Below are 21,890 nucleotides of genomic sequence, written 5' to 3'. Positions count from 1 at the left end.
AAATCCTTTATTGTCTTGGGTCAAAATTTGTTATTTTCTTTGGTAGAAAGTCTTCATTTGCTTTGGTGAAAATTCTTTATTTTCCATGGTAAAGATTCTTTATTCTCTTTGCTAAAAATCCTTTAATTTCTTTGGCAAAAAGTCTTTACTTTCTTTGGTAAATGTTCTTTAATTTCTTTGGTAAAGATTCTTTATTTTCTTTTCTTTTGTCGTGGAGTGGGGATTAACAGCAAGAACTGGGGGTTCCTGCAGGGTTTGAACCCTCAAAATGAGCTCTGGGCACTTTGGGTGGCAGCTCCTGTGTCCTGGAGCATGTACCTGCTGAGGAAAAGCAGATTTGATTGGTGAAGACTGGGTTTGTTTGGTAAAGGTTCTTTATTTTCTTTGATAAAAAGTCTTTATTCTCTTTGGTAAAAAATCTTTATTTGCTTGGGAAAAAAATGCTTCATTTTCTTTTCCTTTGTCGTGCAATGGGGATTAACAGCAAGAACTGGGGTGGGTGCGGAAGAGTTTGGGCATCTCTGAACCCTAAAAATAACCCCAAAAAGAACCCCAAAGATGAACCCTGGGCACTTTGGGCTGGCAGCTCCCCTCTCCTGGAGCGTCTACCTGCTGAGGAAAAGAGGGGCCTCGGGGTGCTTTGATAAAATTCTTTATTCTCTTGGCAAAATCATTTATTTTCTTGGTAAAAATTTGTTCTTTTCTTTGGTAGAAACTCTTTATTTGCTTTGGTAAAAATTCTTTATTGTGTTTGATAAAGAGCCTTTCTTTTCTTTGGTAAAAATCCTTTATTTTATCTGGTAAATGTTCTTTATTTTCCTTGGTAAAGATTCTTTATTATCTTTGGTAAAAATGCTTCATTTTCTTTTCCTCTATCATGGAGTGGGGATTAAGGGCAGGAACTGGGGGTCCTGCAGGGTTTGGGCATCTCTGAACCCTAAAATTGAACCCTAAAAATGAACCCTGGGCACTTTGGGTTGGCAGCTCCTGTCTCTAGGACCATTTACCTGATTAGGAAAAGCAGATTTCTTTGGTAAATAGTCTTTATTCTCTTTGGTAAAGAATCTTTATTTTCTTTTCTTTTGTCATGGAGTGGGGATTAACAGCAAGAACTGGGGGTTCCTGCAGGGTTTGAACCCTCAAAATGAGCTCTGGGCACTTTGGGTTGGCAGCTCCTGTGTCCTGGAGCATGTACCTGCTGAGGAAAAGCAGATTTGATTGGTGAAGTTGGGGTTTCTTTGGTAAAAATTCTTTCTTTTCTTGGTAAAAGTGATTTATTTGGTAAAAAAGTCTTTATTTTCTTTTCCTGTGTCGTGCAGTGGGGATTAAGGGCAAGAACTGGGGGGTCCTGCAGGGTTTGGGCCTCTCTGAACCCCAAAAATAACCCTAAAAATGAACCCTAAAAATGAACCCTGGGCACTTCTCCTGGAGCACGTGCCTGCTGAGGAAAAGCAGATTTGTTTGGTAAAGACGGGTTTTGTTTGGTAAAGGTTAATTATTTTCTTTGGTAAAACATTTTTATTCTCTTTAGTAAAAATCCTTTAGTTGTTTTGGTAAAAATCTCTATATTGTTTTTTCCTTTGTTGTGGGGTTTAGAGCAAGAAGTTTTTCCCAGAAAGGGGATAAAGCTCTGGAATGTTCTGCCCGGGGAGGTGGTGCAGTCCCCATCCCTGGGGGTGTTTAACACAGCCTGGATGTGGCACTGGCTGCCAGGGTGCAGCTGAGCTGCTGGGGCTGGCTTGGACTCGATGGTCTTGGAGGTCTCTTCCAACCTGGTCATTCTGGGAATTCTGGGAATTCTGGGAATCACGCTCATTGGTGCGTTAACAAAGAAAAATTTCAAAATTAAAGAATTCTCAAATTAGCAAACCAAAACCCACGACATCCATGTGCCAGGCAAACGCTGGCACCGAGGGGACGAAACTTGACATTTGACGTTTGACCTTTGACATTTGAAACTTGACATTTGAAATTTGACATTTGACATTTGAAACTTGACATTTGACATGTGACATTTGACATTTGACATTGGAAATTTGACATTGGCATTTGACATTTAACATGTGACATTTGACATTTAGAAATTGACATTTGACCTTTGACATTCAACATTTGAAACTTGACATTTGACATTTGAAATGTGACATTTGACATTCAACATTTAACATGTGACATTTGACATTGGAAATTTGACATTTGATACTTGACATTTGACATTTAACATTCGACATTTGAAATTTGACATTTCACATTTGACCTTTGACATTTAACATTTAATATTTGACATTTGACATTTGGCTTTTGACATTGGAAATTTGACATTGACATTTGACATTCAAAATTCAACATTCGACATTTGACATTCGACATTCGACATTTGACATTTGAAATTTGACGTTTGACATTTGACATTTGACATTCAAAACTTGAAATTTGAAACTTGACATTTGAAATCCGAAATCTTAAATCTGTAATTTGAAACCTGGAATCTGAAATTTGTGCCCAGCCGTTCCCTTGGGACAGCCCTGCCCTTTCCCCGCTTTGCTTCCGCACTCCAAAGGAATGGTGTTTAAGGAATTAATTACAATTAAAAAGGAATTTATTAGGCTTTTCCAAAGCAGGAAAAATAGGAAAAAAATTCCTTTTTTTGACCTGCCCAGGTGTTGTGACACATCCAGAATAAATGTTGGTGTTTCTGGGATGTTTTCTGTTCTGTCAGGTGCAGGAATTCTCTGGATTTATCTTTTTTTGTAGCATCTGAGCAATGAATATTTGAATTTCCTACTTGAGAGCACGGGATAAAAAGGAATTTACAGGATAACCTTGGAATCAGAGAAGGGCTGAGGTTGGAAAGGGTTTTTGCAACAAAATCCCTGCCCTGGGATTATGAATGTGCAGTCAGGAATGGTCCAGGTGGAATTCCTGCTCCCCTGGACACTGCAGATCCAGCAGATAAATCAAATTTTCCTGGGCTTCCAGGAGGAGTGGTTTGGGCAGGGAATAACCCAAATATTTGTTAAATATTGCCATGCACAGATTTGATTTTGTGGTGATAATTCAGATTATTCCTACCTAAAAATCGGATAATTCATGTTTTGTGGTGATAATTCAGATTATTCCCACCTGAAAATCGGATAATTCAGATTTTGTGGTGATAATTCCAATTATTCCCACCTAAAAATCCTGCCAGGATGCTTTTTCTGGCTAAAAAAGCTAAAATTGGGACAGTCACAGTCCCTGATGTCATCTCTGTGCAGATAAACTGGAGGAAAATCAGATTTAAAGGCTCTGAAAGGAATTTTCAGTTGATTTGGTGTTGTGGACATCAGGTGCAGCATCTGGAATTTGGAAAACAGGCCCTGGATCTGCTCTGAGGCTGATCCTGCTCAGCTTTGGTCGCCCCACAGCAAATTTCCTTTAGAAAGGGGTGGGCACTGCTTGGAGCTGTGTTCAGGGAGGTTTTCTCATAAATGAAAAGAGTCCTGGAATATTCTGGAAGGTCTGGAGAGGTTTGGGGCAGGGTTGGAAGGGAAAGGGGATGAGCAGAGCTGGAATTGCAGCCCTTGGAACAACCCCGGGGGAATTCAGGGAGCAGAGAGGCAGGGACAGATCAGGGACGGGGTTTGGGGATGAGGAGGCACCAGAGAGGATGAAATTCCTACAAATTTCCTATAAAATCCCCTACAAATTTCCCTCAAAATCCCCTACTAATTCCCTACAAAATTCCAAAGGGACAGGAGAGGCCTCAGGGTCCCCTCCTGGGATGTGGGATCCACCTGGGTCAGCTGGGCTGATCCTTCCCTCTCCCTGGAGCAACTCTGTGCCCACCCTGGCACAGGGATCCCATCCTGGCACTGAAACCTCTCCTGATCCCATCCTGGCACTCAAATCTCCCTCTGATCCCATCCTGGCACAGGGATCTCCCTCTGTGATCCCTTCTTAACCCTATAACCTCCCCCTGATCCATCCTGACACAGGGATCCCATCCTGGCACTCAGATTTCCCTCTGATCCCATCCTGACACTGAAATCTCCCCCTGCCCCATCCTGGCACAGAGATCTCACTCACTGGCCCTAAAATCTCCCCCTGATCCCTCCCTGGCACAGGGATCTCCCTCTGATTCCATCCTGGAACTCAAATTTCCCCCTGATCCCATCCTGGCACAGGGATCCCACCCTGGCACTCAGATCTCCCTCTGTGCCCATCCTGGTGCTCAGAGCTCCCTTTGTGATCCCTCCTTGGCCCTAAAATCTCCCCCTGATCCCATCCTGGCACAGGGATCCCATCCTGGCACAGGGATCTCACTCACTGGCACAGGGATCTCCCCCTGATCCCTCCCTGGCACAGGGATCTCCCTCTGATTCCACCCTGGCACTCAGGTCTCCCTCTGTGCCCATCCTGGCACTCAGGTCTCCCTCTGCGATCCCTCCTTGGCCCTAAAATCTCCCCCTGATCCCTCCCTGGCACAGGGATCCCATCCTGGCACAGGGATCTCCCTCTGATCCCATCCTGGCACAGGGATCTCCCCCTGATTCCACCCTGGCACTTGAATCTCCCTCTGTGCCCATCCTGGCGCTCAGAGCTCCCTTTGTGATCCCTCCTTGGCCCTAAAATCTCCCCCTGATCCCTCCCTGGCACAGGGATCCCATCCTGGCACAGGGATCCCATCCTGGCACAGGGATCTCCCCCTGATCCCTCCCTGGCACAGGGATCCCACCCTGGCACAGGGATCCCACCCTGGCACAGGGTTCTCACTCACTGGCCCTAAAATCTCTCCCTGATCTCTCCCTGGCACAGGGATCCCATCCTGGGACTCAAATTTCCCCCGATCCCATCCTGGCACAGGGATCTCCCTCTGTGCCCCCCTGGCACTCGAATCCCCCCGGGACCAAGAGGAGCCGAGGTTTTGATGGGAATTTTCCCCTCCCTGAAGCCCGGGGCAGATCCGTGGTGGGACAAACCCAGCGAGCTCCAACCACTCACGAAAAATGGGAATTCTCCTAATGGGAATTCTCCCCAGGAGGAGAAGGAAGAATTCCCATTAGAATTATTCCCAGCAAAATTATTCCCATTACAGTAATTCCCATTTAAATTATTCCCACCTTTTTTTCTGTCCTTCCCTGCCTGTCCCCCCTGCCCTCCCATCAGTGCCAGCAGTTTTAGGCGAGGGATGAACTTTGGGGTGCAATTTCCGAGGGATCCTAAAAGTCATTGGGGTTTAACCATTGTCACCCGAGGATCCTACAGGATTTGGGGTTTTACCCCCTGTTATCACCTGAGGATCCTAAAAGCAATGGGTTTTAGCCATTGTCACCCGAGGATCCTAAAAGTGGTTGGGGTTTAGCCATTATCACCTCAGGATCCTTAAGGATTTGGGATTTTACACTGTTATCACCTGAGGATCCTAAAAGCAATGGGGTTTTAGCCATTATTACCAGAAGATCCTAAAGGATTTGGGGTTTTTTAGCCAAATTATCACCTGAGGATACTAGAAGATTTGGGATTTTAAGCACTGTTATCACCTGAGTATCCTAAAAGTGACTGGGGTTTTAGCCATTATCACTTGAGAATCCTAAAGGATTTGGGATTTTACCCACTGTTATCACCTGAGGATCCTACAGGATTTGGGATTTTAAGCACTGTTATCACCTGAGTATCCTAAAAGTGGTTAGGGTTTTAGCCATGATTACCTGAAGATCCTAAAGGCTTTAGGGTTTTAAGCCCCATTATCACCTGAGGATCCTAAAGGATTTGGGATTTTACCTACCATTACTACCTGAGGATCCTAAAGGCTTTAGGGTTTTAAACCCCTTTATCACCTGAGGTTCCTAAAAGCAATGGGGTTTTAACCATTATTGCCTGAAGATCCTAAAGGCTTTAGGGTTTAAAACCCCATTATCACCTGAGGATCCTACAGGATTTGGGATTTTATCCACTTTTATCACCTGAGGATCCTAAAAGCAATGGGGTTTTAGCCATTATTACCAGAAGATCCTAAAAGATTTGGGATTTTAAGCACCGTTATCACCTGAGTATCCTAAAAGTGATTGGGGTTTTCGCCATTATCACTTGAGAATCCTAAAGGATTTGGGATTTTACCCACTGTTATCACCTGAGGATCCTAAAAGCAATGGGGTTTTAGCCATTATTACCAGAAGATCCTACAGGGATTTGGGGTTTTAAGCCCCATTATCACCTGAGGATCCTAAAAGCAATGGGGTTTTAGCCATTATCACCTGAGGATCCTACAGGATGTGGGATTTTGAGCACCGTTTTTAGCTCAGGCTCCTAAAGCAGCAGCAAGTCCTTGGGAAGTTTTTCCAGGACCCCAAATAATCCGATTTTTGGGGGTTATTTCTCTCTGCCTGGGACGAGCTCCGGCGCTTTCCCTGCTCCCGGAGGGATTTGGGGCTGTCACAGAGATCAACCCCAAAATTCCTGCAGGGATCTCGGCACTTCCCAATCCTTGGGAGTCAGGGGATTCCCATCCCCCTGTCCCACCCCATTCCTGGTGGCATTTGGGGTGATTTCCCATCCCGTGTGAGACACCAGTGCAGGAAACCAGGACAAAATCATTTTTTCTTTATTATTTTCTCCTTTTCCCCTTTTAATGTTTCATTCAAAACCCCAAATAATTTAATTTAACTTATAGGATTCTATTTTCAGCTCAGGCAATGACTCCAATACTTGCAGGGATAATTCACCAACCTGATAAAAATCCATTTATAATGGTGTTTCAAGCGTGTTTTGCTTCTAGCAGCAAACCAGCAGCTCCACGCGGGAATGATTTGTAGGATCAGGGATTTTTTTGGGGGGCAGAAATTAAAGAAATTCGGGTGCAAAAGGGAAAAATTTGGCCAGGGAATATGGACCTGCGTCCTTCAGGCTGCTTCAAATTCACCCCGAAATTGCTGCTGCCTCTCTCTGGCACTTCCAAAGCTTTCCTTGGCTGCGGCGTGGGCAAAAAAAAAATCGGGATTTTGTGCTCGAGGATTGCGTGGAGAATGGAAATTCCCTCGGGGTTTGTTTCCAGCGGGCAGAAATTGGTGTCAAAATACAAATTGGGGAAGTTGTAGCAGCCGTGGCGTTCCCAAAACCCGGCCTGAGAGCCCGTCTTAAATTTAGGGATGCTAGAAATCTCATTTTGGGAGAAGCAGCATCAGCTTCGCATCATTTCCCATTCCCAAAATCTGATTAATTCCCTTTTTTTATCCCAGAGCAACACGAGGACAATCAACACCACACGCAAAATAAAAAAAAAAAAATAAAATTAGAAAGGAGAGGATGAACAGAATTGGCAAAAAATACAAAATAAAACCCAAAAAAACCCCACTAAACTGCAAAACAAAAATAAATTTAAAAACCCAAATAAAAGCAGACTCAGCCAGGTGCGGGCGGTGCTAATGGGGCTGTAAAATAAACAGCTCGATCTGCACCAAAAAAAATCAAAATATCCTCCCCGCGGTGGCTGCCCCGGCTGCTCTCTCTGATTTAACTCCTCGCCTCCCCTCGCAAAAGCTTCCGCGCGGTGAAATAGAAAAAAAGAAATAGAAAATAAAAATTAAATAGAAAATAAAAAAATGAAATAGAAAAGCGTGGCATCAAATCCTGGGAACGCCGGGAATTTATGGGGAAAATGTCAATATTGCGGATTTTCTGCTAAATCGGGGCGGCTTTTTTAGGTCTCCCCACGCGTGTTTATTTCGTGTTTATTTCGCGTTTATTTCGCGTTTATTTTGTGTTTATTTTGCGTTTATCTCGCGTTTATCTCGCGTTTATCTCGCGTTTATCTCATTATTACAAGGAGCTCGAGTTAAGGCGAGAGGCAAAGCAGGCAGTGAAGCCCAGCTCAAAATCTTCACCAATTCAAATATAAAAATCCTCCCCAGCTCTTGACTAAAAAGAAAAAAGAAAAAGACCCGATTAAACGCCGTTTTTTCACGTTTTGCGCACCAGTAAAATAACTCCTCTTATCTCTGCCGTGCCCGTAAAAAGTTATCAGCCGCTCAAACAGCCCGGATGGGTTTTGTAACAGCCGTCCGCCTGAATATTTCTCTTTTTTTTCCCCCTTTAAAATAGAAAATTAAATTCGGGAGCGACAAAGCGGAAAACGCGGGATTAAAAATAATTAAAATACAGGAAAAAAAAAATTTAAAAGCTTAGAAAAATCCAGGAACTCGGCGTGAAGCAGTTCAAGCGCCAAATTCGGCTGATGAAAGGCAGGGACCTGTTGCGGGCGCTTTTTTGGGGGGGACAGGAGCCGAAAATGCCCCTGGGCAGTGCCAGGGTGGGCATCCCCCGTGCCCCCGCCAAGGGACACCGGGACAGGGACAGCGGAGCCGGGGATGCGGGAGAAGCTCCGCTCCCGCCGGGAATTCGGGACCCCGGCGCGTCCCTGTCCCCGCGGCTCTCCCCGCCGGTGTAATTAATTTAATTTCAGATTAATTGCGTTAAGCCCCGCAGCAGCAAAGGCGAAACCCGTCCCCAAAGCGGCTCCCGGCGCGGCGGAGCATCCTCTGCTCCCGCGGGGCTGCGGGGGGACACGAGGGAGCGGCTGGGAGCAGCTCCCGGGGCTGCGGTGGCCGCCCGCCCCAAATGCCAGCCCCGAATCCCAAATCCCAACCCCAAATCCCGAATCCCAAGTCCCGAATCCCAACCTCAAATCCCAAATCCCAAATCCCGGAGCGCTGTCCCGAGGATGCCGGAGGTCTCAGCTCCTGTGAGGACAGGAGGGGCCGTGGTGGGCGCAGCGGCCGCTCCCGAACCCAAATCCGGACCCCAAATCCCCAATCCCGATCCCCAATCCCCAATCCTGACCCCAAATCCCAAATCCCCAATCCGGATCCCAAATCCCCAATCCCCAATCCCGATCCCAAATCCCCAATCCGGATCCCCAATCCCCAATCCCGATCCCCAATCCCCAATCCCCAATCCCGATCCCAAATCCCCAATCCGGATCCCCAATCCCCAAATCCCCAATCCGGATCCCCAATCCCCAATCCCGATCCCAAATCCCCAATCCGGATCCCCGATCCCCAATCCCCAATCCCGGGCTCTCCCCGCGCCCCCCCCCGGTGCCGCTCGGCCGGCGGGCGGCGCGCGCCCTCCAGCGGACACGGCGGGAACTGCAGCCAGCGCGCCCCCGCCGCCCCTGGCGCGGCCCCGCCGACGGGAGCGGCCCTGGGGGATCCCCCGCGACCACCTCCATCCATCCATCCATCCATCCATCCGACCCTTCATCCCTTCATCCGTCCATCCATCCTTCCATCCATCCATCCATCCATCCATTCATCCCTTCATCCCTTCATCCCTTCATCCATCCATCCATCCATCCATCCATCCATCCATCCATCCATCCATCCATCCCTCCATCCATCCCTTCATCCCTGCATCCCTCCATCCATCCCTCCTCCATCCATCCATCCCTCCATCCATCCCCCGCCCGCCGCTCTGAGCTGCCGGGGCTGCCGGAGGGGGGAGGCGGCCCGCGGGTGGCCGCGGGGAGGGGCGGGGATGCGGCGGGCGAAGGGGCTGAGAGTTGGCGGAGAGAAGCGCAAAGACAGCGCCGAGAGCGCGGCGGGGACGGGTCGGGATCGCCCCGTTCCCGGTCTGGCTCCGGCAGTGGCAGGGACGGGTCGGGATCGCCCCGTTCCCGGTCTGGCTCCGGCAGTGGCAGGGACGGGTCGGGATCGCCCCGTTCCCGGTCTGGCTCCGGCAGTGGCAGGGACGGGTCGGGATCGCCCCGTTCCCGGTCTGGCTCCGGCAGTGGCAGGGACGGGTCGGGATCGCCCCGTTCCCGGTCTGGCTCCGGCAGTGGCAGGGACGGGTCGGGATCGCCCCGTTCCCGGTCTGGGTTTCGCTCGCGGAATCGGCGACCAGAATTTAAAAAAATAAATAAAAAATAATAATAATTTCAAAGCCACGAAAACCAAAGAACCCCAGCCCGACCCGGCAGCCCCGCCTCCACCCAGCATCCTCGCTACCGGCTCCGCGGGCTCACAGCGACCGGCGGCTGGCGACCCGACCCGCTGGTGGCCGTGTGGCTGTGCCCGAGCTGTCCCCGGCGGTGCTGTCCCCGCGCTGGGCTGCGCAGAGGAGGAGGAGGAGGAGGAGAAGGAGGAGGAGGAAGGCTGGCAGGGATGGCCCCGGCTGGGAGCGCCGCCACCGCCCCAACAACCCGAGCGGCGCCGGGCGCCCGGGGGGGCGGCGGGGACACCAAAGCGGCGGTGGCCGTGTCCGGGACCCCCCCCTCAGGTGTCCCCCCCCAAAAGCTCAGGAGCGGAGAGCGCCGGCAGCTCGCCCGGGGAGCAGCGGGGGCCACCGGGGAGCAGCGGGGGCCGCCGGGGGAGGAGCGGGGCGGGCGGCGGGCATGTGGCGGGGCGGTGTCTGCGGCTCTGCGGGCACCGTGCGGGCACCGGGGCGGGCAGGGTGAGCCACGGGCGGGCAGGAGGGCACGGCCCGGGGGTGGCCGGAGCGGCCGCGGAGCCGCGGTGCCCCTGGGGACGAGGCGCGGTGGCGGTGTCCCCGCCGAGCCGGCGCTCGGCCCGCGCCGATTCCGGGAGCCCCCGGCCCGCGGCCGCGCCCCGGTAGGGCCGTGATTGGCCGGTGCCCTCCCCGTATGCAAAGCACCGGGGGAATGACATTCCTCCGCACGCCTCCGCCGCCCCGACTCGCTGCCGGCCACCTCCAGCCAGCCCGGCGGCCGCCGGCCGGCTCCCATCCCATCGCATCCCGTCCCGTCCCATCGCATCCCGGCGGGAATTCTCCGTGCCCACGGGAAGCTGCCGGCCGTGGCAAGGCGCTGGGGCTGAGCGGAGGCCGGGGCTGCTCTCCAAAGCCGGCCGGCAGCTCTGGGCTTCGGTCGCGCCCGCTGCTCTCCGCCTCTGTCGCCGTCGTGGGGTCACCCCCTCCCGCCGCCGCCTGGTTCCGCGGAAGGAAAGATTTCACCCGCTCAAAAGTAGAGATTTGGCTGAGCGGGGAGGGCTTTTTATTTTTTTTTTCCCTCGCTTTTTTAGTGTTTTATTTTTCTGCTGCCGCCGGTGGTTTTGGGTTTCTGCGTGCTCCATCCCGCAGGACGAGGGGGAGAAGAGCCGTGTTTGCCAAAGCAGCCTTCCACCTGCTGCGGTTCAAATATTGTTAAGCCGCCGGTTCCTGCGGCCGAATTAGAGGAAGACTGCCTGAGATACTGGGAAAAAAAAAAAAAAAAAAAAAAAAAAAAAAGAGAGAGAGAGAGAGAATTGGCAAGGAGCGCCGAAGTTGTTGCAGACTGTTGGTTTGACTGCCGGGGAGGACGTGAGTGGGAGAGAGAGAGCGCTGTTGCACACACAAAACCACAGAGAGAACCCGCAATTTAACCAACATCCCCAACCCCGAGTCTGCAGCTGTTGGACCTCTCTCAGCTCCGGCGCTTGCGATCGGCTGCGACTTTTCTTTAAATTAATGAAAGGCGTTACACCAAAGATAGAGATTCGAAGCTTGAATGCCGTGCACCGAGCTTTTCTTTTCTTTTCTTTTTCTTTTTTTTTTTCCTTTTTGCGCAAGAATGATTGAAAGGTCATGACACGAACGCTCTTAGAGCAACGCCAAGCAAACTACTGAAGCTCATTTTCAAGGCTGCTGTAAGGAAAAAAAAAAAAAAAGAAAAAGAAAAGAAAAGAAAAAGGAAATCTGGCGGAGAACACTAATGGATTCCTGTTGTGTTAAAATTCTCTACAGATTCTGTTGTAAATATTTGATGAAGTCCGGTAGATGTGCGTGTGCGTGAGCGTGTGCCCGCGAATTTCTCCCCAGTTGTAGCCAGCTGACCTTTGCTCAGCAAGCCGAGCTCTCGATCCGCCTCCTCGGAAGAACAGCCCCGAATTTCCCTCAAAGAGCGATTTTTTTTTTTTGCCTCCAGAAGACGCCGGCGCCTTTTGGTTTCTCTCGGGAGCGGGGAGAGATCACCTGGAAGGCACCGGGGAGCGCAGGCTCCGCGTGTTCCCGAGCGCCTCGCTGCTCGCTCGCCTCCCCGTTTTCCCTGCTCGCGGCCGCTTTGGGATGAGCTCCGGCCCCGCTCGCTTTCCGCGCTAAAGCCGCACGACCTTATCGGATTAACGGGATCTGTTCCGCCGGGCCAGGAAGCCGAAAGTTCAGGCTACCAGCGCCGAATTAACTCGGGGGACTGGCGCAGGACCGACATCTCCGCGGGGGCTCAGCTTATGTTGGTCCCCAGAGAGCGGCTGGCTGAGGAGTTGCGCTCGCGTGGCCGCTCTGTAGGAACTCAGTGGAGGTGTTGTGTGGCTCTAAAGGCTTGTTGTGATGCGTATCCCCGTAGATACCAGCACCAGCCGCCGCTTCACGCCGCCCTCCACCACGCTGAGCCCGGGGAAGATGAGCGAGCCGCTGGCGCTGCCCGGCGCCGAGCACAGCGGGGCTTTGCCGGGGAAGCTGCGCGGCGCCGACCGCAGCATGGTGGAGGTCCTGGCGGATCACCCCGGGGAGCTGGTGCGCACCGACAGCCCCAACTTCCTCTGCTCCGTGCTGCCCACGCACTGGCGCTGCAACAAGACGCTGCCCATCGCCTTCAAGGTAGGTGCCGGGCAGGGCGGGTGGAGGTGGGGGGGGAAAAGCGGGGGAAGGATGCGGGGATGGGGGCTCGGATCTGCTGCCGGCTCGCTCTGCGCTTCCCTCCTCCCATCCTTTCCCTCCTTCCATCCTTTACTTTCCCTCTTTCCTTCCACCCTTTCCCTCCTTCTTCCATCTTTTCCTTTTCCTTTTCCTTTTCCTTTTCCTTTTCCTTTTCCTTTCCTTCTTCCTTTCCTTTCCCTCCTGCCATCCTTTCCCTTCCCTCCTTCCTTCCATCCTTTCCTTTCTCTTTTTCCTTTCACACTTTCCTTCTTCCCATGCCTTTCCCTTTTTCCTTCCATCCTTTTCTTTCCCTCTTCCCTTCCATCCTTTCCCTCCTTCCTTTGATCTCTTCCATCCATTCCTTCCTTTCCCTCCCTCCTTTCCTTTCCTTTCCTTTCCTCCTTTCCTTTCCTTTCCTTTCCTTTCCTTTCCTTTCCTTTCCTTTCCTTTCCTTTCCTTTCCTTTCCTTTCCTTTCCTTTCCTTTCCTTTCCTTTCCTTTCCTTTCCTTTCCTTTCCTTTCCTTTCCTTTCCTTTCCTTTCCTTTCCTTTCCTTTCCTTTCCTTTCCCTTCCTTTCCTTCCATCCTTTCCTTTTCCTCCTTCTTTCCATCCTGTCCCTCTTTCCCTCTTTCCCTCCTTCCCTCCTTCCATCCTTTCCTTTTCCTCTTTCTTTCCATCCTTTCCCTCCTTCCATCCTTTCCTTTCCCTCCATCCTTTCCGTCCTTCCCTGCCGCGCTCGGGGCAGGAGCGGGGGCAGCCGGGGAATGCCAAGGGCCGGGAAGAGCTCCCTGCAGCCGCTGCCTCCCTCTCCTCCCCTCTCAGAACTCCGGCTGCTCTGCTCAAGGGGGGAAAACACAAATAAATACATTTCATTCCCAAAAGCCGGCCCCGCCGAGCTCGGCTGCGCTGGGGAGCAGATGCCGCAGCTGGACACGGGTGGCCTGGAACTGGACGAGCCCCGGGATCCCCCAGAAGTCGCTCGGGGGTGGTGGCAGGTCCCTCTGTCCCGCTGCCACCCACGGGGACACCCACCCGCAGCCCCGGCCCCGCTCGGGACGTGCCGGGTTTCCCCTGCCGGGGACTCTCGGAGGGACAGAGCAGCACAGAGCAGCCCAGCGACAGCCCCAAAGCCGCGCTGCCTCTGTTGTTGGCCCGCTTTAACAGCGGCAAAAGTCGCGGCCTAACGCGGGCAGCCCGCTGGGAATCCTCCCCGCGTTTGCAGAGTGCCTGGCTAAATCCCAGTAAAATCCGGAAAAAAACGGGAGAGGGAATGGGAGAGAACATCCCGGCTCCCTCCTGTCCCGAGCCGTGCGGGGGATGCTCGTGGGGCCTTCCTCCCTTCCCGTTACCCGGCTCCCTGGAAAATCCGCCTCCCTTGGAGTAAAACCCTCCTCCCTTGGAGTAAATCCTTCCTCCCTTGGAGTAAAATCCTCCTTGGAGTAAAACCCTCCTCCCTTGGAGTAAATCCTTCTCCCTTGGAGTAAAACCCTCCTCCTTGGAGTAAATCCTTCTCCCTTGGAGTAAATCCTTCTCCTTGGAGTAAAACCCTCCTCCTTGGAGTAAAACCTTCCTCCCTTGGAGTAAATCCTTCTCCCTTGGAGTAAAATCCTTCTCCTTGGAGTAAAATCCTTCTCCCTTGGAGTAAAATCCTTCTCCTTGGAGTAAATTCCTCCTCCCCTCGCTCCCGCAGCTTTTTTTGACCCGGGACTGTGGCTGACTCCCTGAACTCGCTGTTTTCTCTGAAAGCTGGCTCCCGAGGAGGGGTGGAAAAGGGAATTCTCATCCTTTCATCCGAGCCGGGAGCCGCACGGACACGCAGCTCCTGGGAGCCCCGGGGGTTGATTTAGGATCGGGATTTGCCAAGCCCGAGCTGTTTTTTTGCGGTCACTAAACCCCGGCTGCATAACTTTTTTTGTTTTCCTTTTTTTTTGTGTGTGTGTGTGTTGAAGGCCACCAGACTGGAGCCTTTGCCGTGTTTTGGGGAGAGGAGAAACGAGGGAGAAGGGAATCAGCTCAGCTTGGGGAATCCGTGCTGAGGAGGGGAAAGTTTTATTGTGTCTGCTCTCGTTTCCCGCAGATAAGAGCGGGGCAAAGGGAGGAACCGATCACGGGGTCACTTCCTAAATTCCCACATTTAGATTAATTATTACACTCTTCCCCACGCACCGGGCTCTTCATTAGCCGGGAAGTTTTTCCTGCTGGGAAAAATCCGGGAGTGAAAGGCGCTCCGCCCGGCCGGGAAGGGAGATGAGAGAAATCCCGATTTTTTTCTGGGGGATGCCAGTCCGGGTGACATCCCGGAGGAAGGACAGGAGAGGTGGCTCTTCCCTCTCCTGCCCGATCCTCATCCCATCCCTGGGAATGTCGCGATGTGTGGGAATCGCCTCTGGGAAAAAAAATAAATTCCAGGAGGTTTCAGAGATGCCCGCAGCCGCTTTTCTGTCCCCAGCAGCCTCAGCGCTCACCTCCTCCAAACGCAGCTTCTCCAGGAGTTTGGAAATCCGGGATAATTCCACCTGGAAAGAAACCTGAGAAAAAAAAATAAAATAAAAGTAAATAATTATCAAGCCCACCCGAAAATTAGGAGAAGGTTTCACCAGGAGAGCCTGGAAGGGTGGGCTGGGAGGCACCTGCTGCCTCCGCATTTTTCATTTTGCCCCCAAAATTCTCTCTCTGTGCACGGCTGAGAAAGAAACCCTGAAAGAATTTGCCACGTCTCAGTGGTTTTCTACTAAATATTAAGTGTTTGCAAAGGCTTTTTTAAAAATTCGGGGTTTTTTTCAGATCGTTTGGCCCAGGGGCAAAAAAAAAAAAAAAATCACTTCAGATCGTTCCTCTGCTGCCAATATTTCAGTTTGCATCTGACAAAATGCGCTGGGTTTTATCGAGTATTTGTTATTTTTATTCATTGTAGGGATAAAAAGAGGCAGGCAGAGAGGCTTTCTCCTCACATTTAGAGAAATCCACTAAAAAATCTGCAGGGTTAGGATATTATTTGAAACCAAAGCGATCAATTTTCAGTGTTTTTTTCCCAAATGTAAGAATGATTCTGAGAAACTTAAAAAATAATCCTCAATAAGGTGCAACATAAATTCATCGTCCAAATGCTGTTCAGAATCCAAATCCCCATTTAAGAGGCCAATTTGGATTAATTGGTGCAGGAGAAGTAAATTTAGATACCCCACAGCCCTGCGAGCCTGATATTCTTCTTGCTCCTCGGGAAATACAAATTTTTAGAGGTAAAAAGTACAACCAAGTCCTTGATAACTCCAGTAACAAGTCCCAGCTTATCTGTTTAGTCTTTTTTCTAATGTAAATATTTGTATTTCTGTTCCTATTGTCTGTGACTTTCAAGTCCAGTTTCTTTTCTGGGCTGGGTCAGTTTTTGACTCGTTTTTAAGAATTTTCTTCCCGTTTCTTCTCCCTGAGGTTGGGATTTGAAAGCTTTAAAATGTTGCTGTCAGAGACAACCGGGCCTGGACCCACGAAAAACTTTGTGAAAGCTTGAAATCCCAGCATAAATTCCCTTAAATCCAATATTTGCACGGCAGGGGAATGCCCTGGTGTTCCCTTTTCCCTGTTTTTTTTGTCTATGAGATGTGGATGCATCGAGGTTTTGCAGGGTTTTTTAAGAACTGGCTGCAGAGTTGCTGATTTTGTGAGGATTTCCAAGCTTCAGCATTTCCAGCAGGGCCTCATTTCTGCCAAAATCAGGGAAATCTGAAAAGCCGAGCTGAGTGCAGGCCCGAAAAACCAAATTACAGCAACGGAGAGCAGAACGAAAACCCCAAAATCAGGGCTGGGGAGGAACGGGGAAAGAGGAAGTTGAAATCAAGATGTAAAGAGGGAATTTTGACCCAGAGATTTTAGCTTCGCATGTGGAAGTGAAAATCAGGGTTAGGGGTGAGCAAAGGGAGGGGGCAGAAGTGAAAAGCTCAGCCTCCTGTGGAAAAAAAAAAAAAAAGCTGGGAAATACCTGAAAATGGGGAATTCTCTCAAATTTTGGGAGGTGGCTGTGGCTGGGGAATAAAAATCAGGGCTGGATCGAGTAAAGGAGCTGCTGATCCTGTTTTTAGAGAGCAAACAGATCAGAAAAGAGAAATAAAAGCAGGTTGTGACAAACTTCAGCCAATTGTAACTGCCTGGACTGAAGTCAGAAAATGTGAAGAGGAAGGAAAATCTCGAGCTGCAACTCAGAGGACGCAATGCAGGGCTGGTTCCTCTTCCAGAGGGCAAAAGAGGAATTAAAAACGAGCTGGATTTTTATCTCCGGGCTTGTTTTTCTGGGGTTTGGGGGGGGTTTTGTGGTGGTAGTGCTGTGGAATTGGGGAAACAGCAATGGGCTCTAAAGAAAATCAGACAAAACAATTCAAGCTCTGATTTTTGGCAGAGGGCACGGAGAGAGAGCCCAGATGTCCGTGGAGTTCCAGCAGGTTGAATTTGGTTGGGGAATCAAGGAGCTACAAGAAAAATGAAATTTTTCATCATTAAACCAGTGTGAACAGTTAAAACAAAATCAGAATATTTAAGTTCAGAAATCTTTATATTTCTCACCAAAATCCCAGTGAATCCTGAGTTCCTAAAGGTTTGATGGATTCTGGCACCAAGGAGCACAAATATTTTGGGGAAAGGGGAAAGTCCTTAGTTCAGGTCATGATTTCCATCCATCCACTCGAGGGTGAGGTCTGAAATTATTTGCTTTATGCTCCTGAAGGAAAGAAAGGAATTGTTCAGTAAATTGGGATTAAACATTTGATTGAGGCCTGATTTTCCACGGCCTTGCTCTGGATTTCTGCTTGGGCAGCTCAGTTAAGAGCTCCTGATATAAATCAAACCATCCAGCGCTGCTACTTGAATTTATTTATTGACAATTACGGAGACTTCGGAAAGCTCCTTTTCTGTATTTTTCATCTCAGAGCACTTTTTCATTTCCCATCCTGCTGGGTGTTTCGGAGGTGCATCAAGGAAGAAAAACTTCTGTCCAACCATTGGGAAAAATCGGGTTTAAAATGGTAGAAATCCACAATGAGGAGTGTAAAAAAGGATGCATTTTAAAGAATATAAGTTATGGTAATATAATGATATTTTAAAAGCTCACTATCTTAGGTCCTTTGGTTCTCCAGGAAATGGGGAGAGGAATTTTTTATCTGGGTTGGAAAACCCTTTAGTGCGGCAACAGATCAACCACCACGCTACCACTCAGCAGCAGGCGTGTGTGGAATTCACCATTTCAGAGCTCAAATTCTGTAATCAAACTGAAAATCCTCGATTAGAGAATAACAAAGGCACCGACACTTGGGGGAAGAATAGAATTCCCACCCCAGCAGATCGGGAATGATTCCCAACGCCCGCTTGGCCCACCCAGCTTTTCACCGCTGGCTTCTTCCCCCTGCTTTGACCTCTCAATGAAACCAAGGGAACTGAGGGTTCTGCTCTTGCTGGCGCAGGTGGTGGCCCTGGGGGACGTCCCCGACGGGACCCTGGTGACGGTGATGGCCGGGAATGACGAGAATTACTCGGCGGAGCTGCGCAACGCCACGGCGGCCATGAAGAACCAGGTGGCGCGCTTCAACGACCTGCGCTTCGTGGGCAGGAGCGGCAGAGGTACGAGGGGGGTTCCAGCTCCATCTCCACCTCCATCTCCATCTCCTGCCCCTGGACAGGAGCTGGGAGTTGTTATCCACCAGGGAACGCTGGAAAATCCAGCGCAGTTCCTTCCGTTCCAAAGGAGCGGGGCGGGTTTCCGCGTTTCCGCCCAGTTTTCCGCGTCGCACTGATTTTTAAAATCCCGCTGGGGGAAAAAAAAATGGAAACCCACCCAGAGAGTGACGTTTTGACTCTGGCAGCCACCCTTGCTAATTTAGGCAGCACAATGTCACCCGTGGTTAGGTTTAAGTGGCAGATTTTCAATTTAAAATGAGGATTTTCAGGTTGTGGTCATCTCAGGGCTCCCCAGCACTCTCTGCAAAAATCTGATTTTTCCAACAGAGAGAGTCAGGCTAAAAAAACCAAACAATTCCCACTTAGATGTAAAAATTTCACAGGTTCCTGACCTGCTGAAGGTTCTTTCTCTGACCCCTTTTTTCCTCTCAAAATTCAACAGTCACGGCACTTGATGTCTCCTGCATTATGGAGAGACCAGGCAGGGCAGAGGGGTTCAGAATCTGATTTATCTCTGCCATAACCAGTAGGTACTGGTAGAAATAAAAAGGCTTTTGGAGCATAAATAACAAATAAGAGTTGAAGCTGACTTAGAGTGGAATTATATAAAAATATTAGGAAGCTGCAAATAGCACCTGACGTGTTCCCCGTGAGCAGGCAGGTGCACAAAGCTTCATCCCAAAATAAGCAGCAGAATAACCTTTAAAACTTCACTCCTTAATCCTAAATCCCGTAAATTCCAAGAGAAGCACTTAAAATGAACTAATAGGATGGTGAGGGGACTTCAGGGAGGTTGGGTCAAACCGCCACAGAGAAGCCAGCGAGGTGGGGCTCAGAAAAAGCTCAGGAGAAGGAGCAACCTCTCTCTCTTTTTAAGGTCAGGGATGAAAATCTGTCACATTTCCAGTGTGAATTCAGGTGGTGTTTTATTATGTGTTTTCCTTCTCTTTAATTTTCTTTAAAATTGGAATGGGGCATTGCGGTATTCCGGCGTTATTCCAGGACAATTTAGTGACGGGGCAGCACCTCCTGAACTTCAGGAGGTCTCATTTTGGAGCAATTTGTGCTCTGGTGTCCCTCAGGAATCAGGGATTGCTGCCCCTTCCTCACCACTTTCCCTTCCCTCTGTTCCCATGGGACACCCGAGCCATGTCCTGGTTCCACACAGGCATTCCTGATTTTCGGGAGAGTCCCAAAGCTGACCCACTTCTGGCTCTTATTCCAAACGGGAGATGTGTCAGGCTGGAGAGCGAGGAAGTTCTCCTGATTATACACAACAGCCTTTCCTGGCCTTTGAAGTGAACAGCACCCGTGGACACCCTTCCAACACAAACAGCGCCACAACGCCGCAGAAGCGCGGCCCTGCCGGAGCGCTAAATACATTTTAGGAATAAAATCCCCATCCAGTTTTCCTCTGGGTCCTGCAGCGTTTTTAGCTGAGGGTACAGAGGCAGCTGCCTCTCAAATTGTGTTGTTTGGGCCGTCTTCAAATGGAAAACACCCGCAGCTGAGAACGTCGCCTTGTAATGCCAGCGAGGAATAATAATAGGGTAATGCAGAGCAAATTATATCCATTTACTGAAAACATGAGAGATGCTGTAATGTCTAAAAGTATCAGTCATTAAACGTGGTCATTTGGAATATTAAAGGTACCACCTTTTCAGTAAATGGAATTTGCATTATGATTCAGAGCTGACTGTTTAGAAGATTCAAATGAATAGCTGGCAGAGTGCTGGAGAAGCTCATAAAAACAAACCTGTAGTTCAGTTCCTGGCCATGGTAATGAGGCTGGAAATCATAACAGGCAACTGGGGGAGCCTCAAGGTCGAAATCCAGCAGCTGGGACACAACAGGCCCTATTTCTTGGGAATAGGGAACCCTCACCCTGCTCCTTCAGCCGCTCACACACCAGCCTGGGCTTTCCAGGTGTGCTATCCAGATCCAGGTGCTGAGGATCCTTTAAGTGCAGGGATTTGGCAATGCTGCGTGCTCTTAGTCAGGCTCCCAGGTTCAACATCCTCACCTGCCCATCTTTGGGGCGGTGACTAATGGATGCTTTTGTTTACTCCTCCGCCAGGGGATTGTTTTCCAAAGGCGGGGATTGTTTGCCTTTGTGCGGGATTTGGGAGCTGCTGTTCTGCGGCATTTGCACAAAGCCTGCAGCAGAAGGTGGCTGCTTCAAAGGGCACTGCTGCCTTTGATACTCGGCTGCAGGAAAATGAACCCCGACTTTGTTTGCCGTGGAATATTTGAGCTGGGATCAGCTCAGTGCCACCGGTGATAATGCGGTGCCAGGGGCGTTGTGCGAGCAGGGACTGAGAGTTCACCTCGGTTCAGGCCACGGTGGAGGCTCCTTGTGTCCCTCAGGGGATTTAAATACTTCTTTTAAATCCCTGATGGAGAACCAGGAATGGTTTTGAGTGGTGATCATCAGAATCCCCATTAAAGTCCCCCCAGCAGCCACAGCTCTGTCCCTTCCGAGGAGGAAATTCCCATTCTTGACATGCTTCATAAATAATTTCAATTTCTTCAGTGAAATGCAGCAGGACAGTCTGTATCAAAGGTTATTTCCCGTGTTTTCCTCCTGGTTTTGGGGAGGGTCACACTGAATCCCCGTGATCTGGGGGCTGATTTCCCCTCATCAATATTTGGCACCAAATATCAGCCGAAGTTTCAGCCTCGTTCGGTGTCTAACACCCAGAGTTTGTCCCGTGCTGCTCAGCCTTGTTTTGAGCTAAAAACCCAAAACATTTGATTTTCTTCGCACCCAAAATAGGAGTGAGACTGTCACAGGTCACCCAAAACCTGGAGATGTGGTAGAAAAGCAATTTGGCTTTTTCTTCCTCAACCAAAGTGATTTCCATTGGATTTGGCCGGGATCCAAGGCTCCGATTCCTCAGCCCAGTTGGAGAATGCTGCTGGGCAAACCTGCCCGTCTGGCTCGGGAGTCATTTCGGGAAGAAAAATGTCCTTTTAAAACTCCAGCCAATCTCAGCCTCCCCCCTTGGCCTGATTACCTGCTTAAAACAAAATTAATCTTGATTTTTTGCCTTCCGTTCGTGAACATTCCAAGCTTCCAACTGCTCCTGCTGCAACGTATCCCTGTTTTTTTAGTGGATAAAGAACCGGTTTAGGTCACTCTGATGAAATGGATCTGATGCAAAAAAGCCTGACATTGTAGAAGTTCATTGGCTAAAATTAAAAATAAATAGTTATTTTGGAGAGGGAAAGCTCCGTGGCTTGGGGAACACGACATATTTTCCTCATGGAATCATTAATCCCGGTTCCTATCTTCTTTGGAGGATGTAAGATTCCAAAAATCCCAACAAATAAACATGTTTTCCAGATGAAAATGATTATTAATGGGTTATCCTAAGAGCGGCTAATGGAGAAGTGTCTTGGCTTGCTGCAAGAGATCTCAATCTAAATCTGAGAGTTGCAGCTCCAGGAGAGTTTAAAAAACTGCACCTTGGAAAGGATGGAAAATTAAATCCATGTGGATATTTCCTCAGGATTAGAGGAATTGGAGTAAATTTTGTGGCATTTTTCAATTTCCACGGAGCCAAAGCAGGTGTAGCTTTGCAAAACACGAGAGATTTTACCACGCACGATTTCTGCCCTCAG

At 49.7% G+C, this 21,890-nt stretch overlaps 1 protein-coding gene across 2 annotated transcripts in view; it reads left to right on the top strand.

Moving 5' to 3' along the window:
• Positions 1-21,890, top strand: part of RUNX1 (RUNX family transcription factor 1) — a 144,715-nt gene that overhangs the window by 63,234 nt on the left and 59,591 nt on the right. For both annotated transcript variants that reach the window (XM_038134229.1, XM_038134221.1), the window contains exons 3-4: positions 12,314-12,567; positions 18,053-18,209. In XM_038134229.1, the coding sequence (XP_037990157.1) occupies positions 12,314-12,567; positions 18,053-18,209 (411 nt within the window). The remainder of the gene's footprint in view (positions 1-12,313; positions 12,568-18,052; positions 18,210-21,890) is intronic.

The sequence above is a fragment of the Motacilla alba genome, chromosome 1 (assembly GCF_015832195.1).
Source record: "Motacilla alba alba isolate MOTALB_02 chromosome 1, Motacilla_alba_V1.0_pri, whole genome shotgun sequence".
NCBI lineage: Eukaryota > Metazoa > Chordata > Aves > Passeriformes > Motacillidae > Motacilla > Motacilla alba.
Note: the sequence above shows the minus strand (reverse complement) of the source record. Positions and strands in the feature narration are given on the sequence as shown.